The 24,320-nt window shown below is 40.2% G+C and overlaps 1 protein-coding gene and 1 pseudogene across 4 annotated transcripts in view; one reads left to right on the forward strand and one right to left on the reverse strand.

Annotated features, from left to right (window-relative positions):
* The window catches only part of SPIN1 (spindlin 1), an 80,745-nt gene that overhangs the window by 46,219 nt on the left and 10,206 nt on the right, over positions 1–24,320 (reverse strand). For 3 of the 4 annotated variants that reach the window (XM_025282126.3, XM_025282128.3, XM_025282127.3), the window contains exon 2: positions 1,141–1,360. The exons of the other annotated variant lie outside the window; for it this stretch is intronic. In XM_025282126.3, the coding sequence (XP_025137911.1) occupies positions 1,141–1,146 (6 nt within the window). In that variant the 5' untranslated portion in view covers positions 1,147–1,360. The remainder of the gene's footprint in view (positions 1–1,140; positions 1,361–24,320) is intronic. 4 annotated transcript variants of the gene reach the window in all.
* LOC102414820 lies at positions 18,953–19,432 on the forward strand (annotated as a pseudogene).

Consider the following 24,320-nt stretch of genomic DNA (forward strand, 5'->3'; position numbering starts at 1 on the left):
AGAGAGTTGGAATCAGAATAGTAAACCCTAAGCTGACTTACACTCCAGTCTGTCACCATGACTGCAAGTTAATCTTATAGACAAATTTAACAGCTGAATCAATGTTTACAAGAGAGGCACTAAAATCAAAGAGATAAAAGCAACTTAAAATCTTAATCCCTGTGGCTCCTCTACAAAGGAATTACAAACTCCATAGCGAATAAATAGAATAAATTCTAAAGCACACAGCAACCATTTTAAGATTACTAGTAATTTTGCTAGCTGAATTCTCAGATTCACTTATATTTGACAGATGTTTTCAATATTCAAATGTATTTCTGGAATGGAGAAAAATAAAAGTCCAGAAGAGAACACTGGGCTTCCCTAATGGCTCAGCGGTAAAGAATCTGCCTACCAACGCAGGAGACATAAGTTGATCCCTGGGTCAGGAAGATCCCTAAACGAAAAAAATGGCAACCCACTCCAGTATTCTTGCCTGGGAAATTCCATGGACAGAGGAGTCTGCAGGGCTACAGTCCATGGGGTCGAAAAAGAATCAGACACAACTTAGTGAAAAAACAACAACAACAAAAGAATGTATTTATTACTTACCTATTTTATTCTGTAGCCTATAGGATTTTTACCTTTTAGTTTTCTAGGGTAGACAAAAACCATGCAAAGTCTAAACTTCTAGTATCAGCTGTATGCCACAAAAATAAGAATTTCTATTAAATATTCATTTCATTTCCATACATTACATTTCAGTTCCTTCAAGTAAATACACAAAAAGCTGAGTTTACCTTTTTTCCTATTAAATACTCTAAATCTCACTAAATCTAATACTCATCTAGTCATCTCACTTTCACTTCTTTCAAAAACCAATGATAAAACCTTTACTTACTAGAAACCTCTTAAGTATTTACAATTCACTCGCTAAATTTACTGGACATCCATAACTTACTGCAAAAAACCACAGGAAAAATTAATATGATTCCCTACCTTTCAAAAACCTAAACCTGTGTTTTTCACATGTATAAAATACTAGAAATCACACAAAGCTTTAAGAATAGCAACCACTAGGAATTACATGAGAGCATTCCCCATTTTTACAACTGTTTCAAATTTATTGTACTAAAGTAAGTGTAGAACTGCACTGCCTACCTGCATCAGCTCTGGACCGCTGGCCAGGTGTCTTTCCGAATGGGGTCTTCATTCATCTGTATTTAAGTGAGCAGCACAGCTGCTGGACTAGGGTGAAAATTCAATACGCTCCAATTTGAAACTTTTCACAGAATTTCAATGTTCTTGTTAATCCATCATCCCAAGCGCTTTTTTTTTTTTTTTAACAAGTTCAGCAAAAATACGTGAAATCTTAAGTACTCTGTAAAACAGTGAAATAACAGTTCATTACTAGAGCATCACACAAGAGCAAACTTCTCCAAGTAAGCCATCAAACATGACATTATTTTAAATGTAACATCAGTGAAAATGCATTTTGCCCAGAAGCAATTAACTTTAATTTCTCAGTCCTCGGTGCCAAGGACTGCACAGAGAAGCAAGAGAAAAGGAAGTACTAGACCCTTCAACAAAGAAAAGGGTAGTTCCTTGGCGGTCAGTTGAACATTATACAGCCTTGGGCTTCCCACGCTGTATCCCAATCCATTTTGCTGGCAGAAAAGGGCAGACACTGGTATGTCAAAAAAGATTTAGACTGGCACAGCCCATCTTCTTGACGGGACACAAAAAGACCCAGCAAGACCAGGAGTGAGAAACAGGTGCAGCAGGTACACAGTGGAACAACTGCTGGAGGATGAGGCAACACTGGAATCCACTTCAAGCCTGAGCCACTGCTGGGTGGAAGGTCGGTGAACCAAGATAAGGGATTACAGTCAGTAAGACCTAGCAGTTCCCTTTCTGCTCCCAAGATTCCAGAACCAGAGGGAAAGATCCAGTAACTCTGGAGGAGCCTTAAAGCAATTTTCAATCATTCCCATGCAAAAAGTTAAATCATCTTATAAAAATGGTTTATCCTTTAAACCAAATTTGGGTCCAGTTTACAGTCCATGTAGTAAAACATCTATGGAAACATATTCTCATAAAACACAAAAATATCTCCCACAAATTTCAGTTCACAAACTGAACCACCTGACTACATTCAGTTCTCATGTATTAGTTACCTATCTACAACTTATAGCCATGTGTTCACAGGTTTAAGAACTGAAGGGAATGCATTTTCTAGAGACTAAAATGTAACATAATAGTTAAAATAATTTAAAAGTCTAAATAACAAGGGGAAAAGGAATCATTTTAACTGGTAAAAAATTCTTAACTACACAAATAAAACTTCAGAAAACCTCAAGGGAAATTTAAAATCAAATGGACTATATAATTCAATGAATATTCAGAACGACTACTGTTTGAAGCTAAGGTAGAAGGGGAGAGACATTACACAAGTAAGTAAGCAAAGGAGATAGTATCTCAAGTGGCAGTAAGTTATAGGGCATCCCTCAGAGATATGGTGGGTTCAGTTCCAGACTACCACAACAAAGCGATTATTGTCAACTGTCAACTACAAACTGGTTTTTGCCAAGGGCATTTGCCATCTGCCTCTGTGGAGACTGAACACTGGGCTGCTGCAGCTGTTGACCTTCAACACCCCCTGAGGGAGTTCAGGGTAGAGAATAAGGCACTCTGCTCCACAGAATCTGGTAGAACAGGTCTTTAGACAGTTAGATATTTTCAAGAACTGATTTCATTACCCCAATCTTTATATGTCCTCATATCTAGAAAAGCACTAAATCCCTTCATGAAGACATCAGCTCCTCATGACTAGCAGAAAACCTCTTATTAGGTTAAGAGCTTGATCGCACTGAAGTCCCCCTTCACAAAATCTTTATATTCACTTTCCCTCACTACCTCTTTGGAGCAGTCTCTCAGAGCTGTATGAGATGCTGTCTCCCTGGCTGCAGTCCTCATTCTGTCCCAAATAAAACTTAACTCACAACTCTCATGTTGTTTTTAAGTCGACACAATAAAATGAGTCACATGAATTTTTTGGTTTCCAATGCATATAAAAGTTATGTTCACATTATACTGTTGTCTATTAAGTATGCAGTAGCATTATACCTGAAGAAAACTATGTACATATCTTGATTTTAAAAGATTCTATTGCTAAAAAAGCTAACCATCATCTGCCAATGCCAAGCTGCCACAAACTTTCAATAAAACGAGGTATGCCTATAATGAAAAAAAATTGGAAGCAGTACTACCAAGTCCATGCTCATTCTGCTTGCCGCACAACAGGGCAGTGAATCCAAGAGACAAGGTAGAGACAAGCCAGCTGACCAAGGAGATGGCAGACTAACGTCTCAAAATAACCATCCTGTCTGGGTCTGGATGCCAGGTTCTTTTATAGAACCCAAGAGAGAAGCAATGAGGAACCACAGTCAAAAGGCAGAATAGAGAGGGAGGCAGTGAGGAAGTAAAGTAAAAAGGGTTTTCAGTCTTGCAAATACCTCCGGGAATGGCCAAGCCTCTGGAAAGAATGTGTAAATCTTTTCTTTGCAGCCATTCACAGATGGGTAGGGTCAGATTATCTATGAGCTGAGCAAGGCATTTTATTTTAGTTTAACAGGCAAACAATAAAGTTTGTGGAAGTGATGGAATTCCAGCAGAGCTATTTAAAATCCTAAAAGATGATGCTAGTGAAGTGCTGCACTCAATATGTCAGCAAATCTGGAAAACCCAGCAGTGGCCACAGGACTGGAAAAGGTCAATCCTCATCCCAATTCCCAAGAAGAGCAGTACTAAAGAATGGTCAAACAGGACAGTTGCACTCATCTCCCATTCTAGCAAGGTTACGTTCAAAATCCTCCAAGCTAAGCTTCAGCATTACGTGAACAGAGAACTTCCAGATGTTCAACCTGGGTTTAGGAAAAAGAAGAGGAATCAGAGATCAAATCGCCAACATTTGCTGGATCATAGAGAAAGCAAGGGAATTCCAGAAAAACATCTGCCTGTTTCACTGACTACACTAAGGCCTTTGACTGTGTGGTTCACAGCAATCTGTGGAAAACTCTTAAAGAGATGGGAATACCAGACCATTACCTGCCTCCTGAGAAATCTGTATGCAGGTCAAGAATCAAGTTAGAACTCTGTATGGAACAACTGACTGGTTCAGGATTGAGAAAGGAATACAAGGCTGTTATTGTCACTCTGTTTATTTAACTTATATGCAAAGCACACGATGAGAAATGCTGGGCCGAATGACTCACAAGCTAGTCCAAGAGAAACATCAAAACTTCAGATATGCAGACAATCCCACTCTAACTGAAGAGAAACTAAAGAACTTCTTGATGAGGGTGAAGGTAGGAGAGTGAAAAAGCCAGCTTAAAACTCAATATCAAAAAAACAAAGATGATGCATTCGGTCCCATCACTTCATGGCAAATAGAAGGGGAAAAGGTGTAGGCAGTGACAGATTTCCTCTTCTTGGGCTCTAAAAATCACAGATGGGTTGACTGCAGCCATGAAATTAGAAGACCGCTGCTTCTAAGCAGGAAAGCTATGACAAACTTTGTGTGTTAAAAAGCAAGGACTTCATTTTGCCGACTAAGGTCTATATAATCAAGGCTATGGTCTTTCCAGTAGTCACGTATGGATGTTAGAGCTGGACATTAAAGAAACAGAGCAAGGTAGAACTGATGCTTTTGAAATGTGATGCTGGAGGAGACCCATGAGAGTACCTTGGAAAGCAAGGAGATCAAACCAGTCAGTCTTAAAGGAAATCAACCCTGAATATACTCTTTGGAAGGACTGAAGCTGAAGCTCCAATACTTTGGTCACCTAATGCAAAGAGCTGGGCTACTTCCCCAGTGGCTCAGTGGTAAAGATTCTGCCTGCAGTACAAGGGCTGCAGGTGACATGGGTTCAATCACTGGGTTGGATGATCCCTTGGAGAAGGGCATGGCAACCCACTCCAGTAGTCTTGTCGGAGAACCCATGGAACAGAGGAGCCTGGCAGGTTACAGTCCATGGGGTCACAGAGTTGGACACAAATGAAGCGACTTTGCACACACGCACAATGCAAAACAGCTAACTCATTGGCAAAGACCCTCATGCTGGGAAAGATGGAAAGAAGAAGAAGAGGGAGACAGAGGATGAGATGGCTGGATGGCATCAAGGATTCAATGGGCATGAACTTGGGCAAACTCTGGGAGATGATGAGAAACAGGGAAGCCTAGTGTGCTGCAGTTCATGCGGTCACGAAGAGTACTTGGCGACTGAACAAGAGGCAGAGAGGCAGGGTCCTTTAAGGCAGGCCATTAAGTAAGATTTGAAAGGCAAAATGGTTGTCTGAGAAGGCCTTACAAATAGCTGTGAAAAGAAGAGAAGCAAAAAGCAAAGGAGAAAAGGAGAGAGATATCCATTTGAATGCACAGTTCCAAAGAATAGCAAGGAGAGATAAGAAAGCCTTCCTCAGTGATCACTGCAGAGAAATAAAGGAAAACAACAGAATGGGAAAGACTAGAGATCTCTTCAATATTAGAGATACCAAAGGAACATTTCATGCAAAGATGGACTCAATAAAGGACAGAAGTGGCATGGGCCTAACAGAAGCAGAAGATATTAAGAAGAGATGACAAGAATACCCAGAAGAACTGTACAAAAAAGATCTTCACAACCCAGATAATCATGATGGTGTGATCACTCACCTAGAGCCAGACATCCTGGAATGCAAAGTCAAGTGGGCCTTAGGAAGCATCACTATGAACAAAGCTAGTGGAAGTGATGGAATTCCAGTGGAGCTATTTCAAATCCTGAAAGATGATGCTGTGAAAGTGCTGCACTCAATATGCTAGCTAATTGGGAAAACTCAGCAGTGGCCACAGGACTGGAAAAGGTCAGTTTTCATTCCAATCCCTAAGAAAGGCAGTGCCAAAGAATGCTCAAACTACCGCACAACTGCACTCATCTCACACACTAGCAAAGTAATGCTCAAAATTCACCAAGCCAGGCTTCAACAGTACGTGAACCATGAACTTCCAGATGTTCAAGCTGGATTTAGAAGGCAGAAGAACCAGGGATCAAATTGCCAACATCCACGTGAACCATGAACTTCCAGATGTTCAAGCTGGATTTAGAAAATGAAGAGGAACCAGGGATCAAATTACCAACATCCACTGGATCATCGAAAAAGCAAGAGAGTTCCCGAAAAACATCTATTTCTGCTTTATTGACTATGCCAAAGATTTTGACTGTGTGGATCACAACAAACTGTGGAAAAAATTCTTCAAGAGATGGGAATACCGGACCATCTGACCTGTCTCCTGAGAAATCTGTATGCAGGCCAAGCAGCAACAGTTATAACTGGACATGGAACAACAGACTGGTTCCAAATCGGGAAAGGAGAATGTCAAGGCTGTATATTGTCACCCAGCTTATTTAACTTATATGCAGTGTACGTCATGAAGAGAGTTCATCCAGAGTTCATCTGGGCTGAATGAAACACAAGCTGGAATCAAGATTGCTGGGAGAAATATCAATAACCTCAGATAGGCAGATGACACCACCCTTACAGCAGAAAGCGAAAGAACTAAATAGCCTCTTGATGAAAGTGAAAGAGGTGAGTGAGAAAGTTGGCTTAAAGCTCAACATTCAGAAAACAAAGATCCCGTCCCATCACTTCATGGCAAATAGATGGGCAAACAATAGAAACAGTGAAAGCCTTTATTTTGGGGGGCTCCAAAATCACTGCATATGATGACTGCATCATATGCAGATGAAATTAAAAGATGCTTGCTCCTTGGAAGAAAAGTTATAACCAACCTAGACAGCATGTTAAATAGCAAAGACATTACTTTGCCAACAAAGGTCCGTCTAGTCAAAGCTATGGTTTTTCCAATAGTCATGTATGGATGTGAGAGTTGGAATATAAAGAAAACTGAGAACCAAAGAACTGATGCTTTTGAAATGTGCTGGAGATGTCTTGAGAGTCCCTTGGACAGCAAGGAGATCCAACCAGTCCATCCTAAAGAAGATCAATCCTGAGTATTCACTGGAAGAATTGATGCTGAAGCTGAAACTCCAATACTCTGGCCACCTGATGCGAAGAACTGACTCATTTGAAAACACCCTGATGATGGGAAAGATTGAAGGCAGGAGAAGGGGACAACAGAAGATGAGATGTTTGGATAGCATCACCAACTCAATGGGACATGAGTCTGAGTAGGCTCTGGGAGTTGGTGATGAACAGGAAGGCCTGGCGTGCTGCAGTCCATGGGGTCGCAAAGAGTCAGACACGACTGAGAGACTGAACTGAACTGAATGACTGAACTGAACTGAACTGATTAAGTAAGATCACAATAACATTAAGAAAAAGCAAGTTGAAGAAACAGGTCCAACATGGAATCAGAATTGGCTGGTCTCTGTAGAAGCAGCAGCACCTTCTCTAAAGGTGACTTTTCCCCCACGCAAGGTTCCCAAGCTGTTCCTTGGGGCTCTCCCACATTGAGCTGAGGAAATCAGTCTAGGTGTCATGACAACAAAGACAGACATCCACCTTTCCCAAGAGTCCACCCAAAAGCCATGCAAGCCTTGCACAGCTCTACCTCTTTCACACCAGAAATCTCAGCTTCCACATTCAACTCTTCCCACGCTGCTGTAGCTTTCCCTACTGGAACCCTACAGCCCTTAACCTCCAATTGTCCAAACCTCTCCACTGCCTTCTGAAAGGCAGTCCACGCCATCCAGTAGCTCCCTCCAAAGTGGTTGTTCGTGTTCTCCACTGTCTTTCCCCCCACACCCTCTTGTGGAGGCACGTGCCACAGCACTCACTAGTAATAACAGGCCTCCCTTTTTCTTCAAAAGAATTGATGCTTTTGAACTGTGGTGCTGGAGAACGCTCTTCAGAATCCTGTGGACTGCAAGGAGATCAAACCAGTCAATCATAAAGGGAATCAGTCCTGAATATTCACTGGAAGGACTGATGCTGAAGCGGAAACTCCAATACTTTGGTCACCTGATGCGAAGGGTCCACTCATTAGAAGACGCTGATGCTGGTAAAGATTGAAGGCAGGAGGAAAAGGGGATGAGAGAGGATGAGATGGTTGGATGGCATCACCAACTCGATGTATATGAGTTTGGGCAAGTTCCGGAAGTTAGTGATGGACAGGGAAGCCTGGTGTGCTGCAGTCCATGGGGTCGCAAAGAGTTGGACACAACAGAGCAACTAAACTGAACTTTTTGTTTCAGATCTCTATCTACCTATTAACCCTCTAGTCATCTGCACACATTTTTGAAAATTTTGTTCCTGGTTTGCTTGTTTTCCATTACATTTTTGGCAACATAAGATCCTTTGAACAAAATGCCCCCTTGGTTCTAACTTCAATCTACCCAACTCCAGCCAACTATCTCCACAGTCACAACCTCAAGCTTCTCATTACCAATCACTCCAATACCTCTGGAATCTTTATTTTAAGCATCTCACACTCAAAACAACCTCTAGTCACTGCACTTTTCTTACACCAGCCATCCTACTGCCAACAATTACTTTACACAACCACCACCTCCAAACTACGGCTTGATTTTTATCTCCTTGGGTCCTAACCGCCCTCATTACTCAGCTTAGATTCCACAGATGGTCAACTACATAGTGACTCCGTTGCTTGCCTCTGGCACTTTCTGCCAAAACCAACTTCTTGTTTACTACAACCACAATTTGAGCCATTAAGCATGGCTGAAAAACTTCAAACTTATAATCTTATATCTCAAGTGAGCTTTTGACAATACCATGCCCACCCTCAGCAGGTAAGTTTCCTTTTTGCTAGTCAGATGGAAGCAAACAAAAGAGAACTACTCATTTTCCCACTACCAAATTTATTAGCTGACCGGTACCTTCTCCTACTATAGTAACAGACGAACTGTTTCAATTCAACCCTTTCATATGTTTTGCAAATCCCATCTTCTGTATCAATTTCCCTTACCACTAAAATATTCTCAACAGCACCTAACAAAGGATGTAGTATTTTCCAATTTTAAAAACATCTTACGACTCTGTTCCTTTTCTGACATTCTTTACAAAGCTACTTCAAAGACCAAAGAATATTTTAACCTACACAAGTACCAATGTTCCCTAACTTAATAAATCAACTTGGTTCTATAACATAAAAAATTTGGCTACTGATGATCTAAAGGCACCCTTCTCACTAGCAGATATAAGCTTGTCTTTGTATGATTTTCTATTGCTTACCACTGCATTAAAATTTTCAGGTTAAACTTGTTACAATACTTTCACAGAAAGTAAAACACACAGATTGAAGAGCTGCAGCAGGAAAGGATACAGGAGGTTTTTTAATAATACAAAAGTCCTTCTCCATTTTTGAGTTGCAATTACTATTCCAAACTGCCTGATTTTATCTTAGAAATGATATAGCAAAATCTCATTTCTAAGATAGCAGGAGTCACAATTTTTTTCAAATATCACAGAAAATGTTATCAAGTGAAGCTTAATTTGATGGCCATAAAAAAGATAGCCCTGTATTCAGGATTAAACCCAGCAGACTGCTAACCTCATGAGGCGAAAGGCTTCTAGAGAATAATGTTGCATAGTACCAAAGAGCATAGTACCAAAGAATCACCCCAAATTACCCACTGATTATGAACGGTGGTTGACAGTGGAGGGACCAAACCATTCAACACCACTAATTATGAGCCAACCACACTTCGGAGTCTTCCAGACATGATGTAATGCAAAGCACACAATGCATTAGAGCAGGTAAGAAGCTTCTACAACACAAATGGGTTATATTCTATAAAAGTTCAATGTCATAAGAAAAAAAGGTAGACATACTGATCTAGATTAAGAGACTAAAAGCAGACAAGTAAATCCTAAATGAATGGTTCGGAGGGGGAAAAGCTGTAGAAGACACTCAAGACAAATGGGGAAATTTAAATAGGGACTATATAATAGATAACACATTATGACATTATCATTAACCTTTAAAAGCACGATGACATTATAGTTATGCACAAGAATACACTTATTTTTAAGAAACGCATACTGAAATTTCTACAGGTAGGGTGACATAATGTCTGCAAGTGAATTTCAAACATTCAGGGGAAGAAAGCAATACATACAACAAACAATCCAGTGAAAATGACAAAATATTAATTTCTGAATCTAAACAAAGAACATACTAATGTTATTCTCCAAATTCCTACTTCAATTTAAATTTTAAAAATAAATAAATAAAAATTTTTATAATAAAATTTGGAGAAAAGATGATCTTGGATTTCCCTTTGTTAAATCCATCTGTATTAAATATAGCTAGCTATCCAGGTATGCAATTTTGCTACACAACTTTTAAAATGTCATGAATTTAGTTTTAGAGCTCAAAATTCTTCGATAATCATCTCAAAGGTTGTTTGTCCTCAAGCACATGCTATGTCTCACTCACTGATATACATGTAACAACTCAGACCCTATACAGCCACCATGAGGCGCACACACTATAGCTGTTCCATTTTGGAAATTAAAAACCTACGGCACCGAAATTAAAACAGCTCGCAAGTGGGCTGCAAGAAGTATTACTGAGATATATTTCTTATTTTAAAAATAAACACAGGGACTTCCCTGGTGGTCCAGTGGTTAAAATTCTGCACTTCCACTGCAGGGGGCATGGGTTCAATCTCTGGTAGGTGAACTAAGATCCCACATGCCACACGGTGTGGCCCACAAACCAAACAAAAATTAAAAACATAGATGGTGCCCATAAAGGAAAAGGACACGGCAAAAAAAAAAAAAAAAAAATCAATGACACAGCGCTGTTGTCTCCAAAAGGTTAAGAAATTAATGTTTCAAATTTTCAGATGTAAAATTAAGTAATAAACACAAAGCAGAAGTTACATATCAAAATATTTGCTGCCAGCTGCTATCACCAAACAGTGCTATTTATAAATTCCTAAAGCTGCTTAAGCAAAAGTGCCATGTTCCAAAGAAGTCTCAACACCAATGCAAAAAACACAGGAACACTAAAGGCCAAACACATCACGTGTAAGCTGAAGTTTAGGCTGCCGACAAGGGTCTTAAAGTTGTCATCATAGAGGGTTCAGAGTGTGTGTGTGTGGGGGGGGGGGGGGGGGGGGGGGATTTATGTCAACACAAATATTTATATGAAAAATGACACATGGCTAAAATCCGAATAGGACCTAAACATTAAACAAAAAATAATTTTCTTAAGATATTGCAGATACAAAGAAAAACACCCAAATCTTAAAAGTGTTATGATGCCTGCAATTTACTGCAACTTTCAAATGGTTCAACAAAAAGTATTAGTAGAGCAAAATGTTAGCAAATGAAATCTCAATGGAGAACATACAGGCATAATTAAGCTATAGTTTTAACCTTTCAATGCAGAGGAAATTTCATTTTAAAAGCTTGGGGGATGGGGAACAGCAGAGAGAGAACAGCAAAGTTTGGAACTAGTGGCAACAGCACAGATTACTACATGTACTCAACAGTCCGTAGCTTATTTTCTAAGATGAGATTTTCTTTTTTTTAATAGATTAAGAAAAGGTGGCAAAATATTTGCAACTCCTAAATCTGGATGGCAAGTATACAAATGTTCAAATGCCTGTTTCAACTTTTCTATATGTTTGAAAATTTTCACAATAAAATGGTAAGAGAGAAAAAGAGTCAATAGTTTCAGATTTTATAAATCTGGAAAGAAAAAGCATCGGTTTACAACTTAGAACCTTCCTAAGTACCTAAAAGAATTTACTAGAAAGTCCAGTCACAAATCTTTCAATGGATGGCAAGTAAAACCAGCACTCTAGGTCTCCGGTGCTGACATCCCTTTGGCTAAAACTTAAAGGTTAAAATGAAGGGCTCAATGGATTAAAGATCTAAACCTAAGACCAGAAACTATAAAACTCCTAGAGGAGAACATAGGCAAAACACTCTCCGACATACATCACAGCAGGATCCTCTATGACCCACCTCCCAGAATATTGGAAATCAAAGCAAAAATAAACAAATGGGACCTAATTAAACTTAAAAGCTTCTGCACAACAAAGGAAAACTATAAGCAAGGTGAAAAGACAGCCTTCAGAATGGGAGAAAATAATAGCAAATGAAGCAACTGACAAACAACTCATCTCAAAAATATACAAGCAACTCCTACAGCTCAACTCCAGAAAAATAAATGACCCAATCAAAAAATGCACCAAAGAACTAAATAGACATTTCTCCAAAGAAGACATACAGATGGCTAACAAGCACATGAAAAGATGCTCAACATCACTCATTATCAGAGATATCCAAATCAAAACCACTATGAGGTACCATTTCACGCCAGACAGAATGGCCGCGATCCAAAAGTCTAAAAGCAATAAATGCTGGAGAGGGTGTGGAGAAAAGGGAACCCTCCAACACTGTTGGTGGGAGTGCAAACTAGTACAGCCACTGTGGAGAACAGTGTGGAGATTCCTTAAAAAACTGGAACTAGAACTGCCTTATGACCCAGCAATCCCACTGCTGGGCATACACACTGAGGAAACCAGAAGGGAAAGAGACACGTGTACCCCAATGTTCATCTCAGCACTGTTTATAATAGCCAGGACATGGAAGCAACCTAGATGTCCATCAGCAGATGAATGGATAAGAAAGCTGTGGTACATATACACAATGGAGTATTACTCAGCCATTAAAAAGAATACATTTGAATCAGTTCTAATGAGGTGGATGAAACTGGAGCCTATTATACAGAGTGAAGTAAGACAGAAAGAAAAACACCAACACAGTATACTAACACATATTTATGGAATTTAGAAAGATGGTAACAATAACCCTGTGTACGAGACAGCAAAAGAGACACTGATGTATAGAACAGTCTTTTGGACTCTGTGGGAGAGGGAGAGGGTGGGATGATTTGGGAGAATGGCATTGAAACATGTATAATATCATATATGAAACAAGTTGCCAGTCCAGGTTCAATGCATGATACTGGATGCTTGGGGCTGGTGCACTGGGACGACCCAGAAGGATGGTATGGGGAGGGAGGAGGAAGGAGGGAGAAGGGTTCAGGATGGGGAACACATGTATACCTGTGGTGGATTCATTTTGATATATGGCAAAACCAATACAATATTGTAAAGTTAAAAAATAAAATAAAATTTAAAAAAAATAATAATAAAATGAAGGGCGCAATTTGAACACAACATCATTAACTACCCAGTGTTTGGCTACAGTATATACCAAGAGTATACTTGGAAGGCCTTCAGAGCCCCAAACTATCAATATAAACAAAACCATTAAACAATCTAAATCACTAGACATCTAAACACCAAGTTCTAATATAAGAGCTCTTAAGCATGGACAAACTTCACAAGTACCATGAACTTGGACAAGGGAAAAATTCTATCTTCATTTTCCTTTGACTTCCATCATGTGTATGAAACCACAATATTATTTGAATATCCCTGACTTTCTCAAACAATAGAAATCACAGATCTTTCCAACCCCCACTGCATATGTTACAGATCTCAAAATAGCTTTAAAGCTCATCCACTACTTCTAAATTAAGTTACATGCCCTGCCACAGAACAGACATGACCAGAGCCATCAGGGTATTAGTCATCAAACTATGAAAACAGAATTGGTGACTGTTGTAAAACAAAGAGTTTGGCTGGCCTTCGTCCCAGTTCCTAGGAAGTACCTTCTAAATCCTTGGAATGTACTTAGTAACAGGAGTGCTTTTGATTTATGATCCCCTAGACAGTTTGTGCTAACAAGATGACTCACCAAAAAGATCAACTAGGGGATTAGAGAATTGGGATTTTGAATCCCCTGACAGCAGTCATTTTCAAGGAGAGAAGCTAAAGATTGAGCTCAACCTTACGGCCAATGATTCAATCAGCCATGCTTACATAACAAAGCCCCAATAAACAGTTTGGACAGCCAAGCTTCCCTGGTCAGCAATACTCCAGCCCTACACACCATTACATATCCATGTGCAGGACAGTGATACTCCTGACTCCACCAAAGAAAACTGGATGATCCCCACCCAGATTATTATAGACCTCGTCCTGTGTGTTTCTTCTTTTGGGTGGTCATGGGGATTTGGATCCTTTTCTGCTATAATGAAACTGTAGCATTTTCCTGAGTTCTATGAGTTCTTCTAGTAAATTCTCAAATCTGAGGTGGTCATGGGAATCCCTGATTTTGTAACCCAGGTGGTCAGAAATGTGGATGGCTTGTGGACCCCAAGTTTATTGCTGGTGTCTGCAGTGAGGGCAGTTTTATGGAGGACAATGCTTCAGCCTGTAAAGTGTAGCCTCACTCTGAGCAGCCAGCATCTTAGGATTATATGCACTGACCCACAGATCTCTAATGCTCTCCTGTATTCCCTATCATAAATTATTTATGGCTCAATATGCTACAGTCCATGGGGTGGCAGAGTCAGACCCGACTGAATGACTGAACAACGAACAACAAATGTGAAAGGTCAAAGGCCACCTCAATTCACTCTCTGATGAACATCAAGAACTACCATTTCAGTACCTTAAAATATAAAAATTGTTTACCTATATGTCTTATCTGCCACATAATACAGAAACAAAAAAGCACTATTACTAAATTAAAGTTTTAATATTTTAGTTAACTATTTAAATGTTTCAATTTATTTCCCCTTTGCTCCCTTGTATTTAGCTTACTATATTCAGAAACATTCTGAGAAGGTATCCATAGGTTTTGCCAGACTGCCAAAAGACCCATGACAAAACCACTCCTGCCTAAAACCACTGGCAAAAAAACAACTCCGAATCTTTGGTGTGTCTTTACAAGGATACACACAGGAATCACTATAAGGAACAGACAGTCCTGGTAGTGACGGACTACCATCACTGGTGATGGACTGGTAATTTAGACCACTCACCTGAAAGCTAGAATATTAAAATAAAATCTGAAAGAACAACACTAACAAAAACTATTGGGAACCAGGGTTTCTTATAGGAACGGTTAATTCCAGGTAAAGGGGAGGAAATACATGAAGAGCTTGGAACATCTTGCGCATACCAGAAGCCAGGAAGTTATCCAACTTAAGAAGGTATCACTGGAGTGGTGTCACAGAGACAAAGGGGGTTCTTTTACATTATTTTCTTGACTGTTAAATTGTTCACCCTCTGTATCTAAGTTCCACATCCACAGATTCAACCTACCTTAGATAAAGAATATTCAAGGGAAAAAAATTTCAGAAAGTTCCCCCATAGCACTGGTAACTACTTACACAGCATTTATGTTGCAATTGCAACCATTTATGCAGTACTTATGTTGCATTTGGTATTATAAATAATCTAGAAATGACAAAGTATATGGGAGGATGTGCAGAGGTTACATGCAAAAACTATGTCATTTTATGGAAGAGACTTGAGCATCCATGGCTTTCTTCAGGGGATTCTAGAATCAATCCCCCGCAGATACTGAGGTACAACTGTTTATGACTGAAAATGTCCACAGGCCAAAGCTTGAACACATACACTGACACATACCCTAATCACATGCTTGCAGGTATCAAAGAATTTGAAGATAGTGCTTCCAGAGGTAGGGCCTTGAGAGGTAAACCCCAAATTTGCAACCACTTTTATTCCTGAGGGTAACAGCCAAGTGTTTGGGGCAGCTAAAGGTAACAACTTTGCAAGGTGAGGGGCCAAAGGCCAGAACCCAGGGACCACCAAAGGAAGGAGGGGGCTAGTATATCCATCTCTTTGTAAGACGAAATCCTGAACTGCTCTTGGGATCTGAGGGAATGGTAGGTAAGAGACCTAGCTGCAACTCATCTCTACCTTAAAAATTATCCTAAACCACCTAATCCCTCAGATGTCTGGCAGAGCAAGCATAAATCCTCTCCAGGAATACCATCCCAGAGCCCAAATTATCTCAAACAATTTAAAAAATATAATCTAATACATGTGCAACCATGTAAGTTAAACCACAAAGAGACAAAATAAAAACAAGCTGCAACAACAAATAACAACAACCAAAAAAAGCAAGACCCACTAACGTTTAAAGAGCCTCTTGATGAAAGTGAAAGAGGAGAATGAAAAAGTTGGCTTAAAGCTCAACATTCAGAAAACGAAGATCATAGCATCCAGTCCCATCACTTCATGGGAAATAGATGGGGAGACAGTGGACACACTGTCTGACTTTATTTTTCTGGCTCCAAAATCACTGCAGATGGTGACTGCAGCCATGAAATTAAAAAACACTTGCTCCTTGGAAGGAAAGTTATGACCTACCTAGACAGCATAATAAAAAGCTTTGCCAACAAAGGTCCGTCTAGTCAAGGCTATGGTTTTTCCAATGGTCATGTATGGATGTGAGAGTTCGACTATAAAGAAGGCAGAGCGCCGAAGAATTGATGCTTTTGAACCGTGGTGTTGGAGAAGACTCTTGAGAGTCTCTTGGACTGCAAGGGGATCCAACCAGTCCATCCTAAAGGAGATCAGTCCTGGGTGTTCACTGGTGGGACTGATGTTGGAGCTGAAACGCCAATACTTTGAGTTTTGAAACTCCAATACTTCTCATCAGCCACCTGTTAAGAAGAGCTGACTCATTTGAAAAGACCCTGACGTTGAGAAAGATTGAGGGAAGGAGGAGAAGGGAACGACAGAGGATGAGATGGTTGGATAGCATCACCGACTCGATGGACGTGAGTTTGAGTGAACTCCGGGAGTTGGTGATGGACAGGGAGGCCTGGCGTGCTGCAATTCATGGGGTCGCAAAGAGTTGGACACGACTAAACTGAACTAAACTGGGCTGCTGGCTATTGCAGTTACAAAATTATCCTTTAAAGTAAGTTATGGGAGGAAGGCTACAGGAATAAATAACTAAATGAAAAAACATCTGCAACTATCACATTCAAAGTGATTAAAAATGAGATATAAAACTAGTAGAAAACTACCACAGAATCAGATTTTCCAGAAGTGAAAAAACACAGTAAACTCAATGGACAGATTATCAGTAAGCTAATTTCATTAAAAATTAGTGAACAAAGGGAGATCAGAAAAAATATCAAGAATGAAGCATGCAAAGGGTAAATAAAACATCAGGAAAATCTCACAAGTATTTTAATGGCATGGAGGGTTGGGAGACAGGGCAGCAGAAATACATTAAAAGACAATGACTGCAAACGTCTCAAAAGAATAAAAAGCATTACCATAGATTCAGTAAGACCTGTAAACTCAAAATATAAATTAAAAAATACATAAAATACAAAATATAAATACAAAAATTACAAAATATAAACACACAAAATATAAATTTAAAAAAAAAAATCACAAAAACTGTTCAAAACAAAAGACCAAATAAATAAATAAAAAGCATGAAGTAAAAAAAGATTCTATCCATGACAGCAAATACTAAACTGACAGTTTACTTAATAAAAAAAAAATAAATAAAAGTTGAAAATGTAATTCAGTAACTTCTTTCAACACCTTACAAGAAAACCAACAAGTTAAAACTCTATACATATCAAAAATATCCTTCAAAAAGAAAAATCAATTTGAGATATTTTTAAACTAACACAAACTCATAGAATTCACTATTAGGAGTCACACAACAGGGGAGAAACAAAGAGTGCTCTTCAGGCAGAAGGAAAATGAAACTGGAATTGGACTGACTGGAATTACAGCAAGGAATGAAGAGCAATGAAAAGGGTTAAGGTAAATGGCTAGTACTAGGGGACTCCCTGGAGGCCCAGGGGTCAGGACTTTGCCCTCCAATGCAGGGGACATGCGTTGATCCCTGGTCACTGAACTAAGATCCCACCACTCGCTGGAACTAGTGAGGCTGCATGCCCAAGTGGAGAAAAAGTCCACAGGCAGTTATGAAGAGCCCACCTGCGGCAGCAAAGATTCCACATGCCGCAACCAAAATCTGAGATAGTCAAATGAGGGGTTTTTAAAAACAATAAATAAATGGTGATTACTGTACAAATTAATAATGTATAAGATAAAATATACACAGTTAAAATAGCATCAACTGAGCTACATAAGTGAAAATAAAATAAATGGAGTTTCAGCGTCCACAAAGGGGGGGGAATAACCAAACATTAGATTTTGACAAGTCAAAGATCCACGTTTTAAGTAACCTTGAGGTTAGCAGAGTTAAAAAAAAAAAAAAAAAAAAGACATCCAAAGAAATGAGGAAAAGACATAGAACAGGTACAATAAACAGAAAACACAAGAACATATTTAAACCCACTGGAGAAGGAAATGGCAACCCACTCCAGTATTCTTGTCTGGAGAATCCCATGGACAGAGGAGCCTGGTGGGCTACAGTCCACGGGGTCGCAAAGAGTCGGACACGACTGAGCAACTTCACTTTCACGTTAGTCATTTTGTTAAATATCAAGACCAAACACTCCAGTTACAAGAAATATTGTCAGACTAGATTTTTTAAATCCCAGCTATGTATTGTTGACAACAGAAAAATCCATAGAAAGTATGCAGAAAGACTGCAAATACAAGTTAAAAAAATTAAAAGGCACACACTATACCTACTAATCAGAGAAAAGATAATGCAATTACATTAATATTAAGCTAATCGAACTTTACCTCATACTACTTTTGCCTTAAAGGACACATTATTTTAAAAGACTCAGTGGTGAGGAAAATATACAATGCTAAACATGTATGCACCTAGTAACATAACCACAAAATAGATAAAGCAAAAATTATCATTAAGGAGAAACAGACAAATGCAAAATAAGCATACCAATACATTTCTCTTGATAACCAATACAACCAGCAAACCAAAGGGATAAAAGGACAAGAAGAATTTAACACAACTAGCAAAGCTGAACTAACAAATATAAAACACTGCATCCAACAAAGTTCAAGCACGTTATTTCCAAGCACACACAGGTCATCTACAAAAACTGATCAGAGCAGTGGCATGGCGCACAGCAGCAGAAAGGATGTGCTCACCCACACTACTCCACATCTGTGGTAGCAGCAGCAGCGTCCATGACCTAGTTGCCAAAAAGGAGCTCTCTGTCAGCGCGCAGGAGCTACACACTCTCCAGGTGAGCAGCCAGGAGACAGTCGCCCAGATCAAGGCTCATGTATGTAGTCTCACTGGAGAGCACTGCTCCAAAGGATCAAGTCCTGCTCCTGTCAGGCATGCCCCGAGAGGATGAGGCTACCCTGGGCCAGTGTGGGTTAGAGGTTCTGGGCACTCTGGAAGTAGCCAGCCTCATGCTTGGTCCATGGTTCCCTGGCCCCTGCTGGGAAAGTAAGGGTCAGACTCCAAAGGTGCCAAACAAGAGGAAAAGAAGACAGACTGGGCCAAGAAGCCCATGCAGTAGAACCAGCACTTTGTCAGTGTTGTGCCCACTTTGGGCAAGAAGGGCCACAGTGCCAACTCTCAAGTCCTCCATAACCTTGGCTTTCTCTAATAAAGCCACTTAGCCCAATCATTAAAAAAAAAAAAAAAAAAAAAAGAACCTGACCAGATTGTATGTTAGGCCATAAAGCAAGCTTCAAAAAATGTCATAAGCTTTTAATTATATAGTATTCTGCTGCTGCTGCTGCTAAGTCGCTTCAGTCGTGTCCGACTCTGTGCGACCCCACTGACGGCAGCCCACCAGGCTTACCCGTCCCTGGGATTCTCCAGGCAAGAACACTGGAGTGGGTTGCCATTTCCTTCTCCAACGCATGAAAGTGAAAAGTGAAAGTGAAATCACTCAGTCGTGTCCGACTCTAGCGACCCCATGGACTGCAGCCTACCAGGCTCCTCCGTCCATGGGATTTTCTAGGCAAAAGTACTGGAGTGGGGTGCCATTGCCTTCTCCATAGTATTCTGACCACAAAGGAATCAAAACAGCAATCAGAAAAAAGCACACAGAATACAGAAGATTCTTAGAGCAAAGAAACTATTCTGTATGTAATTATAATGGTGGATACACATTACAAATGTAAAGGCTCACAGACTATATAAAACCAAGAGTGAACCCTGGTGGTCCAGTGACTAATACTCCATGTTCCCAACACACACGGCCCAGCTTTGGTTCCAAGTCAGGGAACTAGTGATAGATCCCACATGCCACGACTGAGAGTTAGCATGACACAACTAAAGACCACGCACGCATCACTGAGAATGGAAGGTCCTGCATGCCACAACTAAAACCTCGCACAGCCCAATAAACAAACAAGTATATTTTAAAAAGAAGAGTGAACCCTATGTGACCTTGGATGACAATGATGTCAACGTAGGTTCATCCACTCTAACAAATGTACAATCTGGTACAGGATGTTGCTAACAGGAGAGGCTGTGCTTGTGTGGGATCAGGGGGTACAGGGAACTCTGTACTTTCTACTTTCTACTCAGTATTGCTGTGAACCTAAAGCTGCCCTTAAAAATAAAAGTGTATTTGGAAATAAGGAAAAAAAAAGTTTACCTGGCAGGCTAGGTTAATGAGTATGCTATGATTGCAAACAACTCTCAAAATCTTAGTTGCTTAAGACCAAAGAAATTCCCACTTCTGCCTTCTCCCTCTTTTCTCCACTCTTGCCCGCCCCCACCCCAGCTCTCAGTTTCCTCTAGACACATAAAAAGACCTGGGCTGCAAGAAGCTCCGCTTGTAAACACGGTCACTGGCGAAAGGGAGGGAACACGGCAAATCTCACCACTGCTCTTAAAGCCTGTGACAAGTCTCTTCAGCTCACATTGCACTGGCCAGGACAAATCACATGACTACTTAACTTCGGAGGCAGAAACTAAAAGCAAAAACACTGCCACACGCTCTCAGAAAAGATTTAAACTTAATACTGGTGATGATGTGGAGTCACAAGAATGCATTCACCAGAAAAGAAACTGATAGGTATACCCACACTGGATGTTTGTCATTATCTAATACTGAACATACGCATAAAAGACCCAACAATTCTACTCCTAAGTCTACCCAACAGAAAAGCAATCAAGAAACCTGAATGTTCAGAGCACATCCACTTACACAAGCCCCGTGACACTCATGAAATGAGCCTCCTGGATGACTTAATATGGGAAGCTGCTCGGTTCTAAATCCATCACGGCCCTTGCCCCAGACCAATACTTCCCACAGGGTGTTCTAGCCAATGACTGGCCATAGGCAGGATGCTAAAGAATGGCCATTTCAGCAGGACAAGGAACTCCTCTGGTCCCATCTTTGGCTAGAGGACATGTCACTGGCCTTGCTAAAACTTTCTTAGAACAGCACTTAAGTCCCAAGTTACCAGACATTCTCTTCAATTTCTTCCTCCTCCACATGCATCAGACCTGCAAGGGGCTGTTCACTCTCTCACAAGTATTTCTCCCAATACTGCAAAATCTAATCCGAACTTCCTTTCTTGTCCTTGGGAGGAACTGAACAGTTTCAAAGTGGGAACAACCTAATATTTTACAGCAGGAGAATGAACAGCCGTGGATAATACATGAGTAAATCATTACATGCATAAACAAACCACAACTATACATGACCTTGTGAATGAAATGAATGACAAAAATGAGTAACAATTGCATGGGTAATGTGTCACAAACCACAGATTTGTAATTACTTCTGTACTTTCAGTATATTTCACTGAAAAAAAAAAAAAAAGGCAAGACTCTGAAAAGTCAACTGTCCTTAAACCAAAACAGGAATTGGCTACTTACTATTAATCAGATACAACCCCTATGGAGAACAGTGTGGAAGATCCTTAAATAACTAAGAATAAAAGTATCATCCGTGTGTGCTCAGTCGCGCCTGACTCCTTGCACCCCCATGGACTGCAGCCCACCAGGCTCCTCTATCCATGAAATTTTCCAGGCAAAAATATCCGAGTGGGTTGCCATTTCCTCCTCCAGAGGATCTTCCTGACCCAGAGATCAAACCAGTGTTTCCTGAGTTTCCCACTTTAGTAGGCAGATTCTTTACCACAGAGCCACGTGGGAAGCCCAAAGGTGATGCTGAGGGTGATGAGGGCCAAAGGAAAAAATAATTCCTTCCTCTTTTTCTCCCTCTCTCTCTCCCGCTTCTTACCTTCACCTTAGTATTCATTTGAGTAAAGACATCAATACAACTCTCAAAACTACCATATATGACTCAGCAATCCCACTACTGGGCATACTCCCCGAGAAAACCATAATTCAAAAGGACACATGTACCCCAATGTTCACAGCAGCACTGTTTACAACAGCAAGGATGTGGAAGCAATTTTGATGTCTGTTGACAGATGAATGGATAAAGACGTGGTGCATATGTACAATAGAATATTACTCAGCAGCCATAGAAAGGAACAAAATTGGGTCATTTGTAGTGATGTGGATGAACCTAGAATCTGTCATACAGCAGAGGGAAGTTAGAAAAACAAATATCATGTATACATGGAATATATATGCAATCTAGAAAAATGGTACTGAGGAACCAAATTGCAGAACAGGAACAAAGATGCAGATATAGAGGATGGACTTTGGGTGGGGGGTGGGGGTGGATTGAGAGAGTCGCGCTGACATATACACACTACCATCTGTAAAATAGCTAGCTACTGAGAGGCTTCCGCAGAGCACAGGAAGCTTGTCTTTGAGCTCTGGGATGACCTAGATGGGTGGGACGCAGGGGATGGGAGGGAGGCTCAAGAGAGAGCGGATGTATGCATAGTTATAGCTGAGGCACGCTTTTGCATAGCAGAAACACAACAGTGTAAAGCAACTATACTCCAATTAAAAAATAATAAAATAAAAAGAGTATAGGCAATTTATATTTCTTCAGTGAAGCCACTTTCCAAAAAGATTCTACCAAATTATAGTCCCACAGTTATGTAAATTATTTATTTATTTAAAGGTAATGCATTTTAGGTGAACACTACTTTATGGACTAAAACTTGTGGTGAAGACTATTTATAAAGAGAAAGCACATAAGATTGCTTTTATCTTTTACTGAGTACATTTAAAAGATTCATGAGATTAGATCTGATAGAGTGCCTGATGAACTATGGACAGAGGTTTGTGGCACTGTACAGGAGGCAGGGATCAAGACCATCCCCAAGAAAAAGAAATGCAAAAAGGCAAACTGGCTGTCTGAGGACGCCTTACAAATAGCTGTGAAAACAAGAGAAGCAAAAAAGCAAAGGAGAAAAGGAAAGATATATCCATTTGAATGCAGAGTTCCAAAGAACAGCAAGGAGAGATAAGAAAGCCTTCCTCAGTGATCAGTGCAAAGAAACAGAGGAAGACAACAGAATGGGAAAGACGAAAGATCTCTTCAAGAAAATTAGATACCAAGGGAACATTTCATGCAAAGATGGACTCAATAAAAGACAGACATGTCATGGACCTAACAGGAGCAGAAGATACTAAGAAGAGGTGGCAAGAATACACAGAAGAACTGTACAAAAAAGATCTTTACAACCCAGATAATCAGGATGGTGTGATTACTCACCTAGAGCCAGACATCCTGGAATGTGAAGTCAAGTGGGCCTTAGGAATCATCACTATGAACAAAGTTAGTGGAGGTGATGGAATTCCAGTTGAGCTATTTCAAATTCTAAAAGATGATGCTGTGAAAATGCTGCATGCAATATGCTAGCAAATTTGGAAAACTCAGCAGTGGTCACAGGACTGGAAAAGGTCAGTTTTCATTCCAATACTTTAGAAAGGCAAGGCCAAAGAATGCTCAAACTACCCCACAATTGCACTCATCTCACACGCTAGTAAAGTAATGCTTGGAGAATTCTCCAAGCCAGACTTGAACAGTACCGCATGATCCGTGAAATTTCAGATGTTCAAGCTGGTTTTAAAAAAGGCAGAGGAACCAGAGATCAAATTGCCATCATCCGCTGGATCATCAAAAAAGCAAGAGAGTTCCAGATAAACATCTATTTCTGCTTTACTGACTATGCCAAAGCCATTGACTGTGTGGATCACAACAAACTGTGGAAAATTCTGAAAGAGATGGAAGTACCAGAGCACCTGACCTGCCTCTTGAAAAATCTGCATGCAGGTCAGGAAGCAACAGTTAGAAATGGGCATGGAACAACAGATGGTTCCAAATAGGAAAAGGAGTATGTCAAGGCTGTATATTGTCACCCTGCTTATTTAACGTATATGCAGAGTACATCATGAGAAATGCTGGGCTAGAGGAAGCACAAGCTGGAATCAAGATTGCCAGGAGAAATATCAATAACCTCAGATATGCAGATGACACCACCCTTATGGCAGAAAGTAAAGAAGAATTAGAGCCTCTTAATGAAGTGAAAGAGGAGAGTGAAAAAGTTGGCTTAAAGCTTAACATTCAGAAAACTAAGATTATGGCATCCGGTTCCATCACT

Source organism: Bubalus bubalis, chromosome 3 (assembly GCF_019923935.1).
Source record: "Bubalus bubalis isolate 160015118507 breed Murrah chromosome 3, NDDB_SH_1, whole genome shotgun sequence".
Classification (NCBI taxonomy): Eukaryota; Metazoa; Chordata; class Mammalia; order Artiodactyla; family Bovidae; genus Bubalus; species Bubalus bubalis.